The 25766-nt window shown below is 35.8% G+C and overlaps 2 protein-coding genes across 7 annotated transcripts in view; one reads left to right on the top strand and one right to left on the bottom strand.

The window, feature by feature from the left end:
• The window catches only part of LOC138941844 (heat shock 70 kDa protein cognate 4-like), a 59931-nt gene extending 36434 nt beyond the window's left edge, over positions 1 to 23497 (top strand). Inside the window, exons 1-8 of one of the 4 annotated variants that reach the window (XM_070311731.1) lie at positions 3726 to 3904; positions 16693 to 16902; positions 17556 to 17674; positions 17895 to 18224; positions 18613 to 19011; positions 19454 to 19825; positions 20990 to 21367; positions 21992 to 23497. In XM_070311731.1, the coding sequence (XP_070167832.1) occupies positions 16701 to 16902; positions 17556 to 17674; positions 17895 to 18224; positions 18613 to 19011; positions 19454 to 19825; positions 20990 to 21367; positions 21992 to 22117 (1926 nt within the window). In that variant the 5' untranslated portion in view covers positions 3726 to 3904; positions 16693 to 16700 and the 3' untranslated portion in view covers positions 22118 to 23497. Of the gene's footprint in view, positions 1 to 3725; positions 3905 to 16622; positions 16903 to 17555; positions 17675 to 17894; positions 18225 to 18612; positions 19012 to 19453; positions 19826 to 20989; positions 21368 to 21991 lie in introns of those variants that run through there. The other 3 variants (XM_070311730.1, XM_070311729.1, XM_070311733.1) reach the window with 3 other exon arrangements.
• Positions 22388 to 25766, bottom strand: part of Shrm (shroom) — a 126291-nt gene continuing 122912 nt past the window's right edge. For all 3 annotated transcript variants that reach the window (XM_070311726.1, XM_070311727.1, XM_070311728.1), the window contains exon 13: positions 22388 to 25766. In XM_070311726.1, coding sequence (XP_070167827.1) covers positions 25515 to 25766 — 252 coding nt within the window. In that variant the 3' untranslated portion in view covers positions 22388 to 25514.

Below are 25766 nucleotides of genomic sequence, written 5' to 3'. Positions count from 1 at the left end.
TATATTATATGTGTACGTATTTATTTTTATTGCAAATTTTTATATCGAAATGTTTGATTATATTAAGCCGACGCTAATTTTACTTTCAATTTCAATGTAAAAGGAACATGATATATTTTCAGCAAAAAGTATCTTTTAATTTGGCAACGCGCACTACGCAATTGTAACGCAATATGCGTCTTGTTGGAAGGAGCGATACACAGGAGGCAAGGTTGGAAAAAGAGGTTGAAGTTGTTACAGAACGATTGTGTACACGTACACAATTGCCGTGATGATAACAGCGCTCTCATGGCGCGATACGCAGGTCATTATCATTAAGAACACCGGTGAAGAGAAAACGTTTCTCTCGCCGTGCGAGTAACGCTGTTTGCGATTATGACCGTGTGTGCGTTTTCGTCGGGTCGAGAACGATTCACGCTTACGTAATCGTCGACGAAAAGAAGTCGGGGCCGTGCATCACGCGAATTATCACGTGTGGGATCCAGGGACAGACGTTGATTATACTGTCGCTGAGAAATATACTGTCCCTGATCCACGGAACACACTCAACATAAAATCTTTATATTACAATATTATATAAGCTAATTATTAGTTAAAAATTTTCCTTTTCATTGCCAACGTTGTAATTCCTTCACAAATTACGAAAGAATTCCATGATAATTATATGAAAACGTACAAAAAATGTTTAAAGATGTAACAATCTTTGAAAGCCTGTAGATTCGTTTTATCGCGTGCGCATGCGTAAGGTGATAATTTCGTAAGCGTGATGAAAAATGAATAATATCGCTTCGAGCGGCGAGAAGATCGTTACGTAAGAAAACACGTGCGACCGTAGTAAAGCTGATTCATACTTTATAGGTACGCATTTTCTGAATGATCTACAGAAACCTGTGTAGTGTGTCTAATAATATCCCGATGTACAATATATCTTGTATTTTACGATGTATAGTGCGCAATTATGGGTTTACTTGATCACAATTAATTCATCGAATTATTATTTTTAATTAATTTCTCTTAAACGCTAATATTGCACTAATTTGATGATCTATATAATTACGTAATTTAAATAGCTATATAATATACATTGAGTGTCATTTTTGTAAAAAGCAAGTAAAACAATATTCCTTATCGTCGAGTAATGATATAACGAAAGAATTTCTTGTTATTAAACTTAATGATTATTATACAATATATAAAAAATTGTAATAAAAAACACAACAAATATTTTTTTTTGCCAGCAAAAGAAATTGAAAATAATTTTTAACCTCGAGAAAAAAAAAAGACGATTATAAATTTTGTCATTTGAAAATATAATTACATTGTTCTATTTAATCCAAGGTTTTAATGATTTTATTTTATTTTATAGCATAAATTTTTTGTGTGTAAATATGATTTTAGACGTTCCATTGTTGTCGGAGTTTTCGAGTATTGTAACCAATAGCAATTACAATTGCATATACAACATATCGTACATAATTTTCAATGATCTCGTTTTATCGATAACGTGTTCTATATAATTTTTCTTGATACAACACTTTATACATTCTTATATTTTCAAAAATAAATGGATAAATGAATACGAATTCCGAGACAAGTGAAATGAATGTCTTTATATCTTTATATTGCCCCCGAGTCATTCCGTTCATAAAGAATACTCTTGTAATAGCTATTGCAGCGATGATTCACAACTCGCATAATATCACACGATCGACATTGATATTTCCGGTATGAGTAAGAGACGAGTCACTCCTCTGCCCCCGCTTCTTTCCTTTATTTCACGAGGAGAGATCAATCAAATGTTAACATTTTTATCAATGATTAAATGTCATTTACGATACGGCTTGATTGCTACTTGATTCTCACGATTAAATTTATGCATATAATTGCATATTTCAGAATAATTCGTATTTTGGAATCTTGAATTTTACATTTATATAATAGTATATTCTCTCTATGATAAATACACAGCATGTTATTATTTACATAAACATTCTATTAACTATCAGTGTATGTAATTAACAAGATTTGAACGTTACTTATGTTTGAGACATGCTAAAATCGTGTACATATCATTGAAATAATCTAATATCAATAGACATATACATATATATAAATAAACTATTCGATAAGCTATTTTTTTTTTTTTTTTTTTTAATAATAGTGCAAATGAATTTTCTATATGTCATATGCGTAAAATATATTTTTATAGCGCATCATGTTTTGCTACTGTGAAAAAAGAATATCTCAATTTAGTTCTTCTTTACGTGATAATGGTTTTATATAATCATCATCATTGCAATCGTTGTGCAAAATAAATTATTCCACAACACATGAATCATGATTCAAAGTAAAATATATCCAACGATTATATAATAAAAAACTCAACTACCTTCTCGTACGATTTTCTACAATCAAGGCTGAATCTATATCGTACACATTTATGTTCACTACGTAGCGATAGATATCGAGTAATCGTGTTTGTAAAGTTATGTATAATAATTCACACGATTACAACTTTAGCTGTAAGCTCTTCGAATGGATTATAAAAGTTAAAATGAGTAAAAATGAGATGGTAAGAGAAATGCAACTTTTAAGTATATAAGAATTCTCTTCATCATTCTCGACGATTTTATGTTCGCGTTGAAAATTGCAATTTTGTAAATTATCCCACACGTTGTACCCGACATACATAAATGTTTATAGTCGATGTCAAATGATGCGATACATTTCCATCTGGTCTCATTGGATTTGCCGCGCGTTGACGGGTCTCTCCCGCTACGCTCTACTGCTTATTATACCGTTCTTTCAGGTGGAACTAGTTTACGGTCTTCAGGATACGGCATCGGTAGTCAGTCGGCGGAACAAATGCAATCAAGACGAGGCAACCATTCGGAGACGTGACTTCGGTGTGTTTCGACGGCGGCGTCGACATTACATCGACTACGCGTCGAATGATGGCGACATCGATGCCGCCGTCGACGCCATCGCGGGAAAATAAATTCGCGGGACGGACGTCGTCGTCTTCCTCATCAATTCCATTCCGTGTGCGAGCGCGATACTCGCAGTACCAATCAAGCAAACGCACGTCGTTTAGATCCGTCGAGCGGAGTATCCGCGTTTATTGCCAACTCGGCCACGTCGACGGAAAACCAATTTGCAAATAGGTCCGTTAGGGTGTAACGTAGGGTTAACCGGCGTCGGATCGGATTCGCGTTTGTCATGACTCGCTGCTGATCGTACGGTATCCGAATGAGAATCCACCCGTCGTTTACGTTGAAATACTAATTAGCGACGTTCGTACTTCGCACCCTTCTCGCATTTACGACTGCGATGACGCATGGGCTACCGATTGATCGCGATTCTTTAATGAAATATCCGAGCATATGCGAATGAGCGATATCACCGAGCCTCAGAAACACAGATTGGAATCGTTATCGAACTCTGACGTGTTCAATTTATCGTATTATATCCAAAATTATTAAATATAAAATTATATATAACTATTATATATAAAATTATATGTATTATGTATATATAATCCCTCATCTATCGTATTTATATATACTTTACATCGGTTTTCACTTAGTCTTAAAAGAAGATGTATACATTTATTAAACAATATATATATATATATATATATTAAATTTTCATATTTACAGAAATTATTCACATAGAAATAAAGTTTAAATCTCTTTAGTACGCAAATGCATGCGTGGAGTAAAGTTAGATTGCAACTATAGGCCCTCACGCACCAATAAATGCGCCATTACCATTTATGGTAATCGGGGAAAGACGAAGTAACGGCGGCGTCCTTCGCCAGTTTACAAACAATAACAATCTGGTCTATTAGGCGATCACACCCTGGAGGATAATTGCTAATTGCTCGACTCAACCGTGATACTAGGTAAGGAGACACCCAAATGTTTATACAGCTACCGAAGGAGATTGATTTATAATTTTTCTTCAAGCTTTTCGATATCGCAACACGCGTTTGGCTGGACACAACATCTCGAAAATTTACAGACTTATTATTATTTTGCACAACTTGTGTGAGTGTCGAAAGTAACGTTTCTTATCGTAACTTTGTAATTGGCGATAAGACGTTGGTGCGATGGTGCGGTATCTGCAATGCGATAAATTAGACACGCCGGAATATTAATGAGTTTGCGAAAGACCCGCAGATCTGAACCGTCAGAAAGAAATCGACTCGTTTTATCCCGCGGCTCTCGTGCCTTCGCGGATTACTCGCCATCTTTTGTCTTCCTAACTGACGTCCTTTGATTGTACATACGACCCGACACACTTCTTAGAAATCGATTGCGCGACATGCGCAACGCCATGACCGCGGTGCGCATTTATATAACTGCAGTTTCATTCATATACCTCTTGATTCAGGCACACACGAACATATATGGCAGCCTGTGCCCCTTTAAATGGTAATCGCAGCAGCTACGCGCAGAATCCTCTCAAGATAAAATCACGCTGTTCGTACCGAGGAACGAACGAGCGAATGAGTTCAATTTTATGCACGTAATAACATTTTTTTCGTTCGATTATTCATTCGTTCGGATAGTAAAGGTCTATATCTTTTCGTCTGTCTCGGATAGTTTTTATTTCTTTCGAGTGACTTTGCCCGCTACTTCTGACCCTTTTATCGGCGCGAGCAAAATCATTCGTCTCCCTTGTATCGCATGGATTTCCACACAGACGCGGAAACGCGGTTTCCTCTTCTGGTCAAAGCGATATCGCAGATATGCGTTGACATCTGCATCCGCTTTACATGCAGCATTTAAATACGTTATATGACGTAAACATCAATTAAAATTAAATTTGGATGAAATAAAGTCTTTCTTTTCTCTTTTCATATGATATATAAAATATTATTGAATTAAAAAGTTATTTGAATATTTGACGAAAGCTTATGTAATAATTAATGTATATATGAGATTATATTTCTGTAAATTTTGTGTTCAATATAGAAGATAAATTTATTCTATTCGCTACTATTTTTCTTTTCTAATATTGCGTTACGGGAATATATTGAATTGCAAATCAATATTTTTGTCCGTATCTCGCAATATTATGTATAAAAAAAAAAAAAATGGCAGATTGATTTGTACGAATCCGTGCAAACGCTTTTAAGCAACGATGAATGTTCGCTGAAACTATTGCGGTTTTCTCGAGGACGACATGACCGTTGCGAATCAATTACGCTGGAAGCTTGGTGAATCGCGCTCCTGGCGTAATATGGTTCAAATCGACTGTGGACATTTGCCGTTCTGACGTTGAGGCGCCTAAAAGCCGATCGCATGATGCATACATACACAAACCAACAGGCACAAACACACGCGCGCATATGATATATATCCTTGAGCTAACCTCGGGCTCGGGTATAGTCGCCAAATATTTACCAGCATATTTCGGAGATCGTTAATATTGATTCCTGCATGCTCTCGTATTGATCTCGCATGAATTATGTAACCTAAGAGCCATATCACTTGGAATTATCACTTGGAAAAGAAATTATCGATATAACGAACGACCAGATCGAATGTTAGACGAAATCTATCAACGCGCGAAGAGTCTGTTATTTACGATCTCGTGTTTAAATACGCTTAATTTATGATTGTAAGAATTAACGATGACATATTTTTAATTGCCGACATGGTAATAGTGACGTAAAATCCCTTTATAAAAAAGGCATGAAACTTCGAACTCGAATATATCGAAGTATCGAGGCCCCTTTTTCCGTCATGTCGATCGGTTGTCTCGCTTGTGCGCTGCGACTTGCTCCATTCGTATTATTTGCAACTGTCGAATCATGAGAAGTTTGACAGTTTGACAATTTGTGGAAAAAAAATTTAAAATTAGGAAAAAAAAAATTAAAGAAATTGGAAAATGTCCTTAAACAAAAGCGTGCGTCTGTATCGTTCTAATAATATATATTTTCATAGATTAAAAAAGCATACCATGTGTGTAATGGTATGGTAGAAGCTCACAGTACGCGATAGAAATCAAGCAAAGAAAAGGAGAGATTTTTAACGGAGTTGCAGGTCTGAATGTTTAAGTGTAGTTAATCAAACACGTTGAAATTGCTTCATTAAACAGGAGTAATCTACGATATAATAATCCCCTTCTCTTAAGGAATAGGAGAGCGCAAAACTTTTTGTCACTGCCAAGTCGCTCGTCGGGATTCATCTTGAGAATATCTCCGTGCGAAAGTCGGTCCTCTCAGAATTTAATAACGTTCCCTCGGAAACGGGGTTCTTTAATCGCGCACGCGCGGCATCGAAACGGCGCGATTAGCAATTACGAAGAGATTTTTCTCTCTGTCACTTCTCTCAGCTTTCATGTACCCATTTTTACTTTCATCCCTGAATAAATTCATTTCAATGCGCGTAACCTTTGTTTTTTTTTTTTTCACGCTCTTCTGTGCTACTGTTATTCGCAATGATACTGTATAATGAAAATTCGTTTCATAGATATGTAAAGATTTATGCATTTTCTATATTATATGTTGGATAGTGATCGCGCGAAAGAGAGAAAGAGAGATAAAACTATGGTATCTTTTTATAAAAATGATCAGCAATTTTTCTCCTTTTCCTCGAGACAAAAAAATACCATATATATCTATTGTTAAGTCTGTCTTTATATGTCTACAATTAATTTCTTTTCTTTACATATTTTTTAAAGATTCGATATTTATAATTTAGAGCAAGAAGATGCAAAAATATAACTTTTGAGCGAGAAAGAAAGAAAATCATGAATCCTCGTTCGCAACCTGCAAAGAGCGTTCTTCTCGTCGGGAATAAAAGTGTACATGCACCGTCCGACCACACTGACAATGAGTTAAGTCACGGAGTGTTTTTAATTAGGAGCACTATGCTAATTGCCCAGAGGACATTAACAGGACCACGCAGTCGGTTAACGCGCTACTACGCGCTCGTATCGATCCCGCTTACAGTCTTGTAACCACTGTCGCAAAATGAGGAAAAGCGGGATATACGGGGGTGGGAAAAGGAATGGGAGACAAGAAGAGAAAACGAGAAATCCGGGGATGCGAAAAGAGAGAGAGAGAGAGAGAGAAGGGAAGAGAAAAAGGGAGAAAGAGAAGAGAAGAGCTCGAGCTTAACGTTGCTTTATCAACATTAAACCAACATTTATTATTACATACATCGGAAAGTTTACAGACGGGAATATACGGAAAAAGAGCATAAAAATAAACAGTGAGGAACAATGTGAAATATATCGCGAGTCTCGGGTTGTGTTACACCGATTTTCGCAGTTTTGTTGCTTTTTATTTATAATAAATAATTCGAATATCTGCATTAATAATAAATAATAATCATTATAATCACACAAATTGTATCTATGAAGATCATATTCCAAGTTATTTAGCGAAACTTATTATGCAAATTCATTAAACGATAATAAAATTTTTCTCTTTGTCCAAGTCATTTATTAATCGTGTTGTGTACTGTTAGTATACTTGATATATGCGGCATATATGATTGCAAATGTATGTAAATGCAATTAAACAAGTGTCGCGATCGCGGAGTATAAAGGCCAGCATAAAGCATGGATATATAAATTACGCGGTAGAGAGGCGCAAGAGTAAAGAAAAAGATGAATTAATGCGATATGTTAAGTTTGCCCCGCGTGCCGAACAACATTGTGTATGCGCAAATGTATGTGCGAATATATGTGGTGGTACACTTGACGGGGCAGTAACTAACTCGTGACATTTATTTCAGTGGCTGTATAATAATTTTATCCCACAGTCTTTTCCCACATTCCCTCGACAATGGACTCATTTTTCGTAACGCATAGCGCGGTATAAATATTGACAAAAATATGTTTCGCCTCTTTCGAGCATATTTAATTGTGTGACAAACCTTCACCCGATCGTCACATCCTTTGCAGAATGTTTGCATCGTTGACTCGTCACCGATTATGAAAATATTAAACTTTAATACAATTTTTACATACAATATTATATTATACATTTCTCGCTTCTTCTCTCGATATACTTACTATTTTAATCTCAAAAAGTAAATACTTGCGTGATGCGGTATACTTGAAAAGAGTAAAATACGTAAACGAGCATTCGTAAAAAGACACACTATTTAAAAATTAATATTTAACATAGTCTCTATTGTGTATAGATTTTAAGTAATCGCAAATATTTAATGAGATTAAAAATTATTTATACCAACAATGTCGGAAAAAGTGATTATAATATATAACGCAAACAATGCATAACGTCAGTCAACGGAACTCACCTATTATGGAAGTTCCTTTATAGGCAAAGAGTCGAACCGATCGAGTATACGCATCACACACATGCATGCGTCATCGTATCTCCAAAATTTACACGCGCCAATCCCGTCAGATCTCTTCAATCTGTTATTATATACATTTGATACGTAAATTAGCATGTTTGCGCAATTATATTAGACTGAATTGTAGTATTTGATCGATATTAACTAAATGAGAAAACAATCGGAATGCCTGTAAAATTTGTCAGCCAAGTCATACACGGTAGAAAAAATAATGGCTGTAATAGCTATTGCATTATTTTATACGTCTCCACGACCGATGGGGATTGTGTCACTTTTGAAACAACGTTCTATGCGGATAATATGAAAAATGCTATTCCGCCTATTCATTATTCTCGCCACGTTTGTCAGTAATTGTCCGCATCCTTTTCCACGCGCGCTCCGCTCTGCAGTCCGCATTCCGACAATTTTTATATAATTACAAGTTTCATAACCCGATTAATACTATTTGTTAAGGATCATGTCGCGCGGCGGAAACTGCGTAATGTAGGTAATCGAGCCTTCGCTCCTGCCGATCAACGACCACCACCGACTCTCGTTAATAACACTCGATCGCCGCGCATTAAGTATGCCTCGTCACGAAATGCGGCTCGATTATTTCTCGTCGATTTGCACGCGTCTATCTACGGGAGTTTGATGAATAGAATAGAGGTAGGTACTCTGTACTTTGTCGCAGAGTACCTACCTCTATTGCACGGTGCATGCGCGTGTAATTAATTACGAACGAATGTACGTACATCGCGAGGACACGCATTCGCCGAGTTGTCGCGTGCAGCAGCGGCGTATTGTACCGCAGGTTCTCGTTTCTCTGTAATGAGACGAATCATCATGTGAACTCTCGCGCGTATTTCTACGTTAGATATGTGTAGATGCGTATGTATCTCTAAGTTCGTAATACGCGCAACTGGACGAAATCGTGCGAGTTGGCGGCGACGGCGACAACGACGGTGATGGTTGCTTCTGGTGCGACGCGAATTGTTTCTACGGAACGTTCCGATGCGGAAACTCTCCTTTCGCTCTGTAACTTCGTCTCGTTAATTAACGTAATCCGAATCGTTCAAGACGAGCGCAGCTGCGCTTCAGCCATTCCGCGATACGCGAAGATTGTTGCTACGACGTAGTAAAGAGCATGGTATTTATTTACTTTGAATGGTACTCCGCAGCCTTTAATTATGCAACACAATGCGGTACGTTCATCGTCGTTTGTCAATTATCAAGGATTAAAAAGGGTTACATGAAGATGTTTTGAACTGCGAGAACAGTTTATATTTGTATGATTTATTTTACCATGTGATATTTAACGACTGCATCTGTCAAACACGATTAAGGATTGTGCTTGAATCTCTATTTTTATTTATTATAACAATACAAAAATAAACCAAAACAGAAATAAGTTATCAGTGGCTCGTTTAGTACGATTTATATAGACAACTTTTTTACGTGATTGATTACGCGTAATATAGAACGGCATTCTAAGCGTACAACTGCGTCGATTATCGCAACCTGTCATCTGCATATAAAAATCGACCGGCTGATGATAAGTAGTCGATTATTTTCTATTATGATTCTGATATGATCGCATCGAGCGAAAATACAATAAAACGTACGTGCCGTTGTTGCTTTCCGCGGCGTATGAAGAAACTGTTCGCGGCTTCTGGGTACGATTGACTTTCCATCATTCGTCGAAACTCGCCGCGATCGCATCGAGAAGATGACGGTTTATAAATCTCGATTATTTTCGCGGATAAAAATTGCGCGCTGTTTAACTTTGCTAGCGGGAAGGAAACAGAGAAAAACAGAGGTAATGCTATTCTATTGCCGACATTAAAGTTATAAATCTGATGTCCCGCGCAAACGGCAAGATGGAATAATCCTGTAATCGGGCGATGCGAATGTGAATTTAAGGGTCCTTTACTAAGCACGCTCCCGATGATTTCTCGTAACATTCTCGTAATATTGTACAAATGTTGATTAATCAGCGAGGGTCCGACATAAAGTTTTTTCGATGCTTCCGCGCCGAATTGTTGGCGCATTTTTAAGGCGTAATACACATCTCGCAATCTCACATGTTTGAATTAAACTTTTTTTTTTTTTTTTTTTTTTTTACTTGGAAGAACAATTTCTAAATATTACATATATTTTTATTATATTTTTATAAACTGTTTTTACATAATTTGATTCTTTACTTTAAAGATAGAAAAAGCTATTTCTTCTTAGTAAAAAATTTTTATCCATCAGCCAGTATGCCGAAAGGTTAAAAGTGAAAACGAGCATTTCGAGGAAAAAATTTTTGTAGAATCTTCTCAAGACAAAATCCGAGTCTTCGCATTCAATCGACGTTAATTAAGGAAAGACGAGTAACGCGGTTAAATGCGAGAAGGCTCCCCGCTTTTGCATTCATCTCAAACAACCGTGAGCAGCAGGTAATACGCTTCGCGAGTCATCTTCTTCTCGCCGAGAATCTCGCTCGTCTACGTCGTTCTCTCGATCGCGGCGTTTTTGCTTTTCCTCGCGCGTGCTTCGTTATATCGGCGCGGAATAATAGTGGAATAATAATGGATAATAACATAAGAATGAAACGCGCGCGAATTCCTGAGCGGCGAGAAAACGCCGGGATCGCAAATGTGTACTCTTGCTTTTCTCATTTCTCACTCTTTATTACGGAAAGAAAAATGCGTAGACGATTCTGATGTTACCATGGCCGCGACCATGGCCGATGAATAAATCCTTTCTAATTTTTACAAATCATTAAATCGATTAATCACAATTATATGTCGTTGGCTTGATGAACTTATAGATTTGTACATTGATATTAGATTTTTATAGTAACATTTATATATATATTATTTTTAAGTTAGAAATTTACTCATGTTTATTTTTCTTTGCGGTAATGTATATGTATAGACATGTATAAATATCAATGTATATTGTTTTTCTATTAATAAATTTTCTTTAGATTATATAGAGAGATGAGAGTGCCGCGTAAAAATTTATAATAACATTTTTTCGTCATGAAGACGTTCGAATATTTCTTTTTTTAATTATTTAGAAAAATACGATTTATTTTATTTATTCTTATTCATCCTTCAGATTGATATATTATTTTGATCCGTTGAGTTCTTAACGCGGCGATCCGTCTTTTTTCCTTTACGTTGATTTTTCATAAATGCCACGAGACGATAGGGGCAGACTTTTGTGACACTTGCGTGATGCTTATTTCCGAGCCACTCTCGCGAACGTCTCTCGAAGATTCAATCGAAATACGCAGCTTTGAAGTTCTCTGACGGACTCGTAAGGAAATTCCCCAAATTATACGTACGCGTGTGCTTGTTGAACTGCATGCGCGACCACAGTCTCATCCGAGAATCCCAAAGTAGCATCGCACTCTGCATTTTTATTAGCGCATTACATTATCCCTGCTGCCCGATGGCGGAACGCGGTAAAAGACTGTCCCCGAAAGATAAATACGTGTGCGCACGTCGTGTTCAGTACTTTAGGAATCCACCCGAGGCGGATGCGGAGTGCCTTGAATCTCTTTATTGGAAATTTCGCCGATAACCGATGCTCCATTAAGCTACTGCCGCGGAGAACGTGCTCGCGCGAGTATCAGCACTCCATGCATAAATTAATTGGGGTCCGTCGGACCCCAAGTAGCTTTTGTGCGTAGGGTCCGTGGGAGCGTTATTTAATTCTTAAAAGTCTAGATAAAAATGACAAGATATTATTCTTCCGGTCATATATCGCTAAAACTCGTTAACGTTATTTTAACAGTTATTATCTTAATACTACGAATATTCTTTATATTTATAAACAATGTTTAACAAGAGATAGTTATATAAATATTTAACGAAGATTAATTATATAAAATGTAATATACTAAAAGAAAGAGAAATAGAATCTGAAACTCAAAGAAATATATGATTTAAAAAATCATTGTGTATAGACTTACATTATATGATTAATCACATTGGAGAATGATGTCAGCATCGCAAATTTGACATCCAAACGAGGACTGATTTTTCTCGATCAAAGTTGCTTACGTGCACAATATAATCTCGGCGAATTTCCATTATCACACAAAACCATCAAACAGATACGCGACATGCTTCCTCGTGTCTCAAGGATTCCATTGCCGACGTCGTCGATACGGATCGTCAGAACCCGACGACAGGGTTAGACAGAGTATCGCGCTTCATCTCCGACTGTCGACATGTTTCTTCGAAACACACGTTACGGTGGAGAAATTAAAGTTTCTTTGAGCGCGAGAAGAGCGTGTCGGCAGCGTTTTTATTTATCGTGAGATGACCGTTGAAGCGGGTTAATAAAGGAACTTTGCGCAGACTTTGCTCTCCCCTGACTTTTCATGAGCTTCAATTTATTCGCAAAGCTTACGGAATATAATAAATGCCGCTTCTGTCCTCCTGCACAAGAGCGATTAACTATAGCGGCCGGATTGCGTGCAAGGCAGATAGCTGCGCGTCTGTAAACGACAGCCGTTATATTTCCATTTCGCCAACGAACTTAATGAAACAGATTCGTTGAATGTACAATTATGCGCGTGTATGAAGCAGTTTGTTTTACAATCAGGATTACTACATCAGCAGCTTAATCGCTTTCTCGATTCTTGCTACTTTGATCAAGAGTAAGGATTCTCTGCTTTTTTTTCTTATATTTCTTATTTTTAAAATTTCAAAAAAATTTTTTATTTATAGGATAAGAAGCGATCGATGAAAAAAAAATGTTCAAAAATTATAATATTTATACAAAAATTATTATCATTATTTTATTATTTTTAATAATTTTCACTGTAGATATGTAGAACCTCTTATTATCGATATTATTAAAATAGTGTTTTGATATGTCAAGACACGTTTGTTATTATATAATTGGTGTAAAACGATTGGTAATGTCATTGTTCTTTAATTATTTCCAGACCCATTAAACGCACTTAATCGTGACGAAAATTTGCTCACGGCTAGCCATCTTTAACAATACCTCAATCCTTGTTCTTTGAGAATCAGGAAGAATAGAAAAAAAGAAATAAACAGAAAGGAAAAAAAAATATAGGATAGAAAGAAGGACGAGAAGCGCGCTAAATTCGTTTTCCCGCAACAATGCTCGTTGCTTTTGTCATATTTCAAAACATCGAGCCATCTCATTGAGGACCACATAGAATTTCATGAATATATCATATTAGGTATGTCGCTACATATATGTCGTTTTAAAGGCCAACACTTGAATTCGAACTCACGATAAAGCAAGATGTAACGTCAACTCGGCTTATTTTGCGATCCGAGTTACATTTCCTCAGAGAATAGCGCTAAGAATAGATCTGCGGTTTTGTGTTGGCAAAATCATATCGCATCCACTTTACCTTATTCGCTAACTTCCGGTCATATTCACTTCAGGAATCTAAAAAAAAGGCAAGCCTAAAAAAAGAAAAGAAAAAAATAAATCCATTATAAAAGCCGTAGACCGATTTCATTTTATCGCGACGTTGTTGTCATCGGCGAATTACCGCGTAAACCGCGCCTGCAATATTCGAGTGGATATTACGTTGGATTTGCGATAACTGTAAGCGTTTTACGATTTATATATCGCATTTCGATCTCGCGTGACCATCATATTGAATACAGCGTGCGCGATTTGCTAAGCCTCTTACCCGTGCTGAACAATATTTTTGAAAATACGTGCTGTGTTTTTTAGCGAAAGATTGTTAATCCGACTAATATCTATGATATTTATTTATAAAGTAGATAGATGTATCCTTTCTTTTCTTTTTTATTATCTTTATTAATATTTAATTTTTCTTGTGATTTGCTTAATTAATTGTAAATTTGTTTTATTAATATATATAAAAATTACACACATTTCTAATGCAAAATGCAAACCGTTCAATGATTGTTAGCTCGATTCATTTATAGTTGCGATCTTACTCAAAAGCGGATATCATGGGTCATGAAATCAGCGAGCAAGTAGATTCGCGAGATCAGTCGTTGAATCGGAAATAGAAACAGGATTCGAGGCGACTAGTTTTGGACTACTCGCCAGGATTTCTCACTTTTTAACTTTTCGCTCAATTTTTTTCTTTTCCCTCTATTCTTCCATCACGTTTTCTCCTATTCCTCTTTTACCAACACACGCAGTTCAATACACCGAATCATCTCTTTTCTTTCTGTCCGCTTTCTCGCAGAACAATAAATTTCTCGGACTTAAATCCCGGTTAGCGCACGACCACGATCACCATCGACCGCTTCCGTTTCCACGGTTTCGACTATACGCGTACCACGCGCCGAGCGGGGAAATGCGGTTTTCTACAAGCTTCGTGCCCCCTTGTTTACCGGCCTGACGACATATTTACGAGAGCTGGATCCCTTTGATTCAATCTCAATATTTGGTTCGATTCTCTTTGCCGTTCTCGGCATCCTATACTTTTATAAGCGTCGTCCCCGCGGGACGAAACTTATCAGACACTTTCGCCGCTTGCTCTTTTTATCTCTAATATCGTTTCATTCGCGTCTCACACGTTGATGTCGTGTCGGAGTAAGCGAATTATTAAGACCGTACAGCGCTCTATGAAACTATTCGTTGTTTTCCACGTAGCTGAATTTATCGTCTTTTCGAGCGGCGTCTCGTTAAAACCTCCTTCGTACCATGCAACGGACTAGTTTTGGGCGGACCCCAGTTTAGGCGTACGTGTCCGTGTACTTGTATCCTGAACGTAAGCACGATACACGTTCCCCAATTAACTCGGTTAAGCGATAATCGATCGGCTTCTGTATCTTTGCGTTCAAGGTAAGAAGTAACGAAACACCATGCCGTTTCTTCTATCCTGATTGTAAAATATATTACGTTCAAATAGCTTTTACAAATATTTTATAAAAGAAATAATATACTTGTACGAAAAACTGCTAAACTTTAATCTTTGACTCTGTCATGGTAGATTGTTTTTTTTTTTTTTTTTTTTTTTTTTATCTACAATAATCAAGATATGAATTTGATGTTGTGATATAATAAATTTTTTTAAATTATGAACAAAAAGTAACATATGTTAATTGAACAAATATCACAAAAATCTATTCCATATGAACTCTCTATCACAGATGTCAATTTTATATTTATAGTAATTTTTTTTTTTTAACAGACAGTATATGTCTCGCAGAATTCAACTTGCCATTTGTATGTGTATAGTATGATACATTTATATATCCGAAATTATATACATCATATATGTCAATTTTAGAATGATTTGATTTCGTATTAAGTCTAATAGTAATAGTAATATAATAGTAATATAGGAAAAATTGTAGCAATCAATAGCAAAAGGATGAGAGAGAGAGAGAGAGAGAGAGAGAAATTCCAAGATCTCGTCATCACTAAGAGTAGAAGAAAAAAAAAGTGATATCGGAACTTTATTATGACGTCATAAAAGGGATAGGCAGTATGATTGCCGCCCTTCATTCGTCATTCGGTTCGCGAACGCATTCAACCCTCTTCAGATTATACGATAGCGAGAGGGAGTCAACGTGTCACGTGTCGAATTTATGTACGATTCGCATCGAATTTTCTGTTCGTTTTCAAAATTATCATTTGGGACAGGATTTAAGCTATGTGAATTGTTATACAATTATGTTACATTTTTTATTTATATCGCGCTCCACTTTTCGCTATATAAATATATACAATATCTTGTAATTGATGACCCATACGGCAATCAACATTTTAATCAATCCTCTGTGTCCGCTGTATTAATTGTTAATTGAATGTTTAATAATTGAAATATTGTTGGTAATTACGTGGCATGAAATTGAAACGAATAATAACGTGGATAGATTTTGAAAATTAATGGTCTCAAATATTCGATATCTCGAATATCGAACCAGAAAAAATATCAAAGCAGATAATGATTAAGAACTTTTATATAATTTTCAATTAATAACTAAGAATAATTTTTTTCTTATCGCGTAAATATAAAAATACATATCTGTATCTGCAGATTTACGTATAACATACTATAATATAGCAATATACAATATGTAATATGTATATGCGTATAAAGAGTAATTGGATATATTTTATTTTTTAAGTATCACTACCTTTGTAATTAAAATATTCTTCTTTCTAATAATGTATATCTTATCTGCAATATAAATCAATTTAACATCATAATAATTACTAATGTTGGTTGCAATAGAGATCTTCAGTTTCTACGATACGTAATTCACTGCTGTGTAATTATGACACTCGAACCGGCGGGAAATTGACAGGACAATAGACAACGCCGGAGATATTACGAAACAACGGAACTGCGATTCAACGATGAAATTCATATCGCTGCCTCCCAAAATTTCAGGTTTAGCAATGACAGCGCCGGCGATCGGTATCGATCTGGGCACGACCTATTCCTGTGTCGGAGTCTTTCGTCATGGCAAAGTGGAGATCATCGCCAACGATCAGGGAAATCGTACCACGCCGAGCTACGTCGCGTTCACGGACACCGAACGGTTGATTGGCGACGCGGCAAAGAATCAAGTAGCCATGAATCCTGCGAATACAATTTTCGGTGAGCTCAGCTTTTGCACAAACTGCACGGACATGCCATTTCGATAGACTTTACGCGAATAGACTAGTCGCGGGTAACCGTGACAATAAACTCCGATTGGAATTTCCACGGCAGTATCGAAATCAAGCGATTTAGCAATGTTACGTCGCGAAAACGATATATCCGATTTTTGATTTTATTTTTAATAAAAACTCTCAATTGACTCGCAGTTTCGAAATCTACTATCGCCATGCGGATATGACTAGTACGCCGTAACAGATCCTATTTATGATGTTGATAATAGCCATAACCATTTTCTTTCAAAGTAATTGTCTTAGTTGGATTTGTTCGCCTCCGATTAGGCAATTATATCTCAACACAATTTACTCGATTATGTTAGAGAATTATAATAGAGAATGATGCGTTTAATTCTAAAAAAAGTAAGAAAAAGGCTGACAATCCTTTTAAATTAATTTAAAATTTTCATTTTATAACAGTAGAAAAAATATGTTTTAATTTACATTTAATAATAAAATAGTTGTAAAAAAAGAAAATTACATTTTATTATCATTTTTGTGTATCGTTGAACGCACTGCGTGTTATAAGTTCTCTTTAAAATTAATATAAATGTTTGGCAAATGCACTAAAAGGTCCAAGCAAAATTATTTCGCTAGATGCTAAAAGATTAATCGGTAGAAGATTCGAAGATCCATCTGTGCAATCTGACATGAAGCATTGGCCATTCGCGGTTATCAATGACGGAGGCAAACCGAAAATCCGATTGCGATATAAAGTATGTAAAATTAATTACGTAAAATAAATGACACGGAAAAGCCCTTTCTCTCCCTTCTCCTTTCGTATACGTTTAATAAAAAAGAAAAAAAAAATACCTGCCGCACCGGCATAGGGCTTACAATAGAGAACCGAGTTTTCTTCCTTCATAAGTTTCATACGGGTAAATGTTTTTCATTCCCGCGCCGCTCCATTAATTAATCGTTACGTATTATTACAAGGGCGAAGTGAAATCTTTCTTCCCCGAAGAGATCTCCTCAATGGTTTTGACCAAGATGAAGGAAACTGCGGAAGCTTACCTGGGTATGGCCATCGGGAACGCCGTGGTCACGGTCCCGGCGTATTTCAACGACTCTCAACGTCAAGCGACGAAGGACGCGGGCACTATCGCCGCCCTGAACGTCCTGAGGATCATTAACGAGCCGACCGCAGCTGCCATCGCTTACGGACTTGACAAAAAGAGTCACGGTGAAAGGAATGTTCTGATCTTCGATCTCGGCGGCGGTACTTTCGACGTATCAATACTGACTATCGATAATGGTATATTTGAAGTAAGTTCGCCTGCCCAATTCGGTAAGAATATCGATAAGAAAATAATCCACATATGTCAAAATGATTTTTTTATAATTTCTTGTTACGATGTAAAATATTTACAGTGAGCAATAAGCGAACAATATATATAATAAACAATATTGGCATTAGAATGATATATTTCATGTTTAATTTCAACTAATTGCTTATCAGTGCAAAATATTTACGTTACAGAAACTTAGCAACTTAACAACATATACGTTTATAATTTGGTTTTCTTTTTATCTAAAAAATAATTTATAGCAAATATAAGTTTCTAAGTTCTAGTACCACCACATTTTATATAATTTTTTTTCCATACTCTCTTTAATGTTTATTTTTCATCATTATCAATAATATTTTTTAAAGGTTAAAGCAACAGCCGGTGATACTCATCTCGGCGGGGAGGATTTCGATAACCGTCTCGTCGCACATTTTGCGCAAGAGTTTGTGAGAAAATACAAGAAAGATCTGATGAAGAATAAACGAGCCGTTCGTCGGCTGAGAACCGCCTGCGAGCGTGCCAAGAGGACGCTATCCTCTTCTACGCAGACCAGCCTCGAAATCGACGCTTTGCTCGACGGCATCGACTTTTACACCTCGCTCACGCGTGCTCGTTTCGAGGAATTGAACCAAGATCTCTTTAAAAGCACTCTGGAGCCAGTGGAAAAGGCATTACGCGATTCTAAAATGGATAAGACAGAGATCCAGGATATAGTTCTTGTCGGTGGATCAACAAGGATACCACGCATTCAAAAGCTTCTACAGGTTAATTATCGTGTCTCATTATCTTGTCTTTACCTTGATATATCGACGCAGATATTTGAAAGATATAATTCATTGAAAATATTGTAGTTTGCCATTTCATTAGGCAAATTAACATCTGTTGACTCAATTTCCTGCGATGAAAGCCAAGATAATATCAAATGTTTATGTTCGGTGACAAAACACATTAAAATTCGATTCAATTTCCATGCGCTATTGCCATTCTCTTCTCCGTCCCGCTACACGGAGAAAAGTTGCAGGGGTGGTACGCGCAAAGAAAACACGAGGCTAGTCTCCAGGTGTTCGTTACGGCATTAATGAGCTAGATGACAAAATCAACAGACACTCCTGCTATTTCCAACTGTTGGAGAAACAGGATATATTTTTATTTGATAGAATTCTGCCAACTGATATGACACTTAATTTTCTCCAACCGTTCTCTTAGGATTTTTTCAACGACAAAGAATTAAATAAATCCATAAACCCGGACGAAGCTGTGGCGTACGGCGCGGCGGTTCAGGCTGCCATTTTACATGGCGATAAGTCCGAGGTCGTGCAAGATTTGTTGCTGCTCGATGTGACTCCTCTATCGCTTGGCATTGAAACGGCTGGTGGTGTAATGACGGCTCTCGTCAAACGCAATACAACAATCCCGTCGAAACAAACGCAGACGTTTACAACATACTCTGACAATCAGTCGAGCGTGCTGATACAAGTTTACGAGGGGGAAAGGGCGATGACCGAAGACAACAATCTTTTAGGAAAGTTTGAACTTTCTGGCATCCCGTTGGCACCACGAGGGACACCTCAGATCGAAGTAAATTTCGCAGAATATAACGGTCAGACAATATTGGGATTTTTAGGAGTAATCGAAATATCAGAAAATATAAAAATCGTAGAAAAGATGCCTTGATTTAATTTTTATAAAAGCATTTCTTTCTAACTTGCTTTTCAATTAATTTAATTTTTTGTCATAAATATAAGCTCTTATTAATTGAACCAAAAAGGAAAAAAAATCTAAAAATTTTAAAATCTGTCATCAATGCTGTATCTAATTTCGGTGATTGAATATTATTTATAAAATTGCAAACAATTAAATTATCACGATGTTTTCTTTGATGAAGAGATATTGCGTGGAAAGACGAAATTTTTACAGTATTCGATATTGAATTTTGCCGCAAATAATTTTTTCTGAATAATACTCTTAAGGTTTTGATATCATCGGAATAATGAAGTGACAGAATGCATTAATATACCGCTGGCCATTAAATTGCAACAATGTGTTATATATATAAATGTGTATATACATAGTGTTGCAATTTTAATGGCCATCGGTGTATAAACAAGACAAATAATACAAGACATGACTAGATATTTAATTATGCTTGAATTTAATTATTCCTATTCGGCGTCACATCTCGTTATGCTCAAAGGAACAGTTGCTTTCTTGTCAAGCAACTCGTTGCGGCGCCTTCTGTATCGCAATTGATCGCTTTAATGATCATCGATCAGTAATTAAGAGAGGAGAGCCTTCACGGGCTTCAAACCGCTAATAAACGTTTCCGACTATCGACGTTGGAGATAAGAAAACAATCCTACGGAGCAATAGGCTCCGGAATGAACTGTACCAAGATGCGAGTCTTGCAAAAAAAAAAAAAAAAAAAAAAAAAGGATTCTCGAGAAAGAATGTATAGCTCGGCTCAAAGGATAAGAGCGGAGGCAGAAGGCGATTCTCATGTCTCGAGATTCCTTTTTGCCCGTTGCCATCGGCGCACGAATCTAGGAAGGGGGGCTCTATTGGAATTGTCAGACTGTTCGGATAAGCATCCGGATGCTGGCGGTCGGCAAACGGAACGAAGTCGAAGGGGAGAATCGAAAGAAAGAAATCGAAAGAGCAAACGGCCAGCATAATTGAAGGAAGGAGACTGAGCGAGGAGAAGGGACGGCGCGATTTTTACCATGAAATTTTTTTCGCTCCCAGGTTACATTCGACATCGACTCCAACGGCATCCTGAATGTCTCCGCGACGGAAAAATCGACGAATAAAGAGAACAAAATAACGATTACCAATGACAAGGGACGCCTCAGCAGAGAAGATATCGAACGAATGGTGAACGAAGCGGAAAGATATCACGCCGAGGACGAGAAACAAAGGGAAAGAATAACGGCTAAGAACAACCTGGAATCATATTGCTTTAATATGAAGAGCACCGTTGAAGAAGAAAAGGTCAAGAAAAAGATATCGGAAGCTGATCGAAAACGCATCAGCGAAAAGTGTAACGAGATTATCAAATGGATGGACACAAATACGTTAGCAGCAAAGAAGGAGTTCGAGACAAAGTTGAAAGAAGCTGAGAAGGTATTCTTGCATTTTTCATTCGGTTCTATATATCTATGATAATAGTGTAACCGAATGATACTGAAATAGATGTACAGAGACGTGATTTTATATCGTATTTAATGCAATTTTTTTTAGCTTTTTTGCAATACAACTATTTAGATCTGTTGTATAGATTTGTTGATATGAGAAATATAAATATACTAGGCATTATTATATATATGTATATATATATATATGTATATACATGTATATAGTTGTTCAAAAAGAGGGATAGGGATAGGGAGAGAGAAACTTTGAGTATTAAAAAATTATATCACAAATTCATTAAATAAATGTATAGTTTTTTTTTGGTATATCTGTGGTATAATATAATCATGTAAAAATGTGTGAATTTCTTCCAATTGCAATATTGAAGATAATAATATATATTTTTTTTTTAATTTTACGATATTTTCTTGGAAATATTACTTCTGAATATGACTAGTATCATATTATCCGTTTGATGGTATTCATTTTATTACCTATTATTATCCAGAAATATCTTAGAGTTTCTATATTTGCTACTATTGATAATAACAAGCCATTAAGACAATTGATACGTAAATGCATACGTCGCATCATCATAAATATAATAATTTTCAGATATGTAACCCTATTATAAAAGAATTCTATGAAAGTATCGGTGCTGTACCAAACTTTCCAGGATATGGCGGACAAACTACTGCTGGTAACACTACTGGTGGTCCGACTATCGAAGAAGTAGACTAATTATGCAAAATGAATTATGAGAAAGAGTAAATACAATATATCATTGGACAATCGTACAATGTGATTTCAGAGTTCTTTCATTAATCGACAATTTTGATAATTTGATAATTTTTAATAAAAATTAATTTACTATATACTAATTATAGAACTAATTCATAACATATCTGTATTCATTTAGACAAGAAATTATATAAATTAAATTCTAAATAATATATCTTTTAAAAATTTTACAAAATAAATGAGAGTTATGTATATTTATGCAACTTTAGCTTTTTGGCTTAATGTTTCTTATTCTAGCAACGCACAGGATGGCAAAGTCAAACGTAAAACTTCCACAAGATTGACAGTCTTATTTTAATAACTTCTTATTGGTAAGCAAAAAACAGTTTATTATCGCATGAAAAAGATAGACACTTCATTTGTGAATTCCAACATGTTATTTATTGTAAGCGAGCTTGAGAAATATAATTACTGTAATTATCGTAATGATTTCGTACACATTTGTATAGGATAATATTGTCAGACTAACAACGACCTAGCGTCGTCGCTTACACAAGTGACGCACGAATGTGTATGTGTAATTATTATATTGCTTTCGCATAAAAATGTAAAATTATAATATATGGTAATATTTATACACAGCGAGAACATTAAATATTAATAGTCTTCAGAGCTATAGTGTGCGATAGCTTACGAATTATATATAATGGAACGTTTCTTCTCGGTATAGTAAAAAATACATATCCAGAGCACCATGTTTCGATTAATTTCTTATGTACAACAGCTGCGTCTGGCAGGGAAAGGGGAAAATCAAGAAGATGACAATCGCATTCGATATTGCCGTCGCGTGGCGTAATGTTGCTCGCAAATACATTATAACGGTGGTTGTTACATCCGATTAACGGCAAGATTATAATATTCGCCACAGCCGATTCGCAAATATCGATAGACAAACGAGGAACAGAAACTGACTATTGTGCCGCAAAATTTTATGCCCTGTACTCAGTCTTTCTCATCGTTATTATTATCGCATTATCATCTAATTTCGGTTTGCGACACGCTATCTTTGTAACCATGCTCTATTTGCGATTATACCGAGTTATATCGTTTGATATCAAGCGCGATTTGCTTCGTGAACGGGCAATATGAAGAGGATTTAAATGCGCGGGACCAAATAAAATCGGATTTTTCTTTGAGTCATGGAGGCATGGTTGAGATGGATTTTGTCTCGAGATCCTTGGGTCCTCGGTAAATATTCCATTACCGAGCTTAAAGATTCGGAGATCCATCCTTCCGTGTAATTTTGTTTATAGTCTCTTCTCCGCCTTCGATAGAATAGCGATGAGCGGGGAGGGGGGGCAATTGATAATGGAAAAAAGACGTGAGATACAAACGGAGACGTAAAATGGGATAGGAAAATAGATGAAACATGAGAATTTTTTTATCGAAGTGACCGTGGCATAAAATTTCTCGCTTGAACCATCATGGAGGCTCGAATATGACACGCGATCTTTTTCCGCGGTTCTTTCGAGAGTCCTTGGTGGAATCGTATAGAGTAAATAAAATCACAAGCGTCATAGGGGGCCGACATGAACCCCCGGGAGTTAGAACAATACGTAAAAGTACTATTTCGTTGTACACGTATGCGTGTATGTATACGTGTGTATATATTCATGCGTACATGCGTACATAACGTGTTAGCGTAAAGACATTTACGTCTATGGGTATGTGTTTGCACTTAATCTACTTATTATTATATACACATATAATGCTGCTCCAATTGCCTGCATCGCTGAGTTATTTAAATGCCGCGCAATTGCTTAGACAAAACGTAAACTCTCCTTATTCTTATATCACATCTCGTATATAAGAAGGCACCACCAAATAATCTTAGATCGAAAATCTAGCGATTTGCCTCGCCAACAGTATACTAACGGCAGGTAACGTGCATTCTCGGATCTTCAATAGCATCGTCTTGCGTTTTCTTTTGCGAAAGGTCCTTTAAACATGCAACGGATTATTAGCATCTTCGAGCGTCCATAGTTGCGTATCTACAGGCGAATATTGCACCGGAGTTACACTGCACGGTGCTATTGTCGCGTTTCTAAATGATTTGAGATAAAAATACACATACATGCATATATATGTATACTAATTTTATTGCGTGCAATATATATATATATATATATATTTTAAATATATTAAAATTTTGTTTTTTCGTATAATTCATAATACATTTTATATCCAAATATGTTTCACGAAAAATAATTAATGGCGGCGATTAATATACAAACATATGTATATATATATATATATATATATATATATATATATATATATATATATATATATGTATGTATGTATGTATGCTTATAAAAAAGCCGTATTATATGTTATTTACGGCATTATTCTCAATCAATTTTATTTACCGTTTACACACGTTCTGGTTTTCTCTTTTCAAGTCTACATCACGCACATATATTGCGCACATGTATTTCTGGTATTTACATCTACAAATCTATTTTTGTAATTATTACAACATCATTTTAACGCAGTTTCAGTTTTTTTTTTTTTTTTTTTTTTTTAAAGAAAATTGAAAATAACTCTCTTTATCCTGGTTTTTTTCATTCAACTTATGCAACTACCGTAACGCTTCGTAATGATTTTCTTCAGTATGCCACAAATATATAAAAAAACAATACAGTTTTCTTTGTGGATTACCAAGAGAATACGACAAAATCGATGCAAGCTTAACAAAGACTAGGCACTTAAGGTGATCTTTCAAAGGATCACACTTAGATCTTGAGGACATCAGATTTATATGACTTCTCTGGTTTTATTTTATACGCAAAGTAGATTTTATACATTTGTTTTAATATTATTTTGACCATGCATTAAATTACTCGACATTTTTATAATATCATCTTAAAGATGTTTTTATCTATCGCTATCTTCTGATTTCACAATACAGGAACATATTTTTAAATAAACTTTCAAAATTATTTAATTAATACAAATAACTTTCATATAATATAATTTTAGACATAATAATAGACAACTTGTATACAATTTTAGACACGGATATAAATCCATTTAGGATATTAGACATATATATATATACATATATAAAAATATTTATATATGTGTTTCATAACTCTTTGTCAAAACACATTATCTTTCATTTATAATTATATATGTAGAAATTTAAGATTTTTAACCAGATTTAGATGACGTTTCTTTTTTGTGTGTGTTCCCGTAATTTTTCATCCATATTAATTTACGTTTTCGAATAAAGTTGACTAATTTTGCGAGATTTTTCCATTGTTCACTCTTGTTAATATACAGTTATTTATGAATCGATCTCATAATAACTTAGCATGTAAGTTCATCGTTACGACTAGTCAATTGCCTCTTTCAACGCGGTTAATTGTTCCTCGCCAAGTTTCACCTTGTCCAATATTTCGCGACCGTCCACTATCAACTTTGCTTTCATATTGATGAAGTGTTGGTAGTCAGCAAACTCTTCTTCATCTAGGTACTTTGCTAGAATCGCCGATACATTTACGCTACGTTTATCAATATTATTCTTCAGAATCTTCGCTTCTTCCAATTGATCCATTAGCTTGTCCCGTTTGCTTTCCAAAATTTT

This window comes from Polyergus mexicanus, unplaced genomic scaffold (genome assembly GCF_030449975.1).
Source record: "Polyergus mexicanus isolate NDT 795.1 unplaced genomic scaffold, iyPolMexi1.0 SCAF_20, whole genome shotgun sequence".
Lineage (NCBI taxonomy): Eukaryota > Metazoa > Arthropoda > Insecta > Hymenoptera > Formicidae > Polyergus > Polyergus mexicanus.
This window is presented reverse-complemented; position numbering and strand designations above follow the sequence as displayed.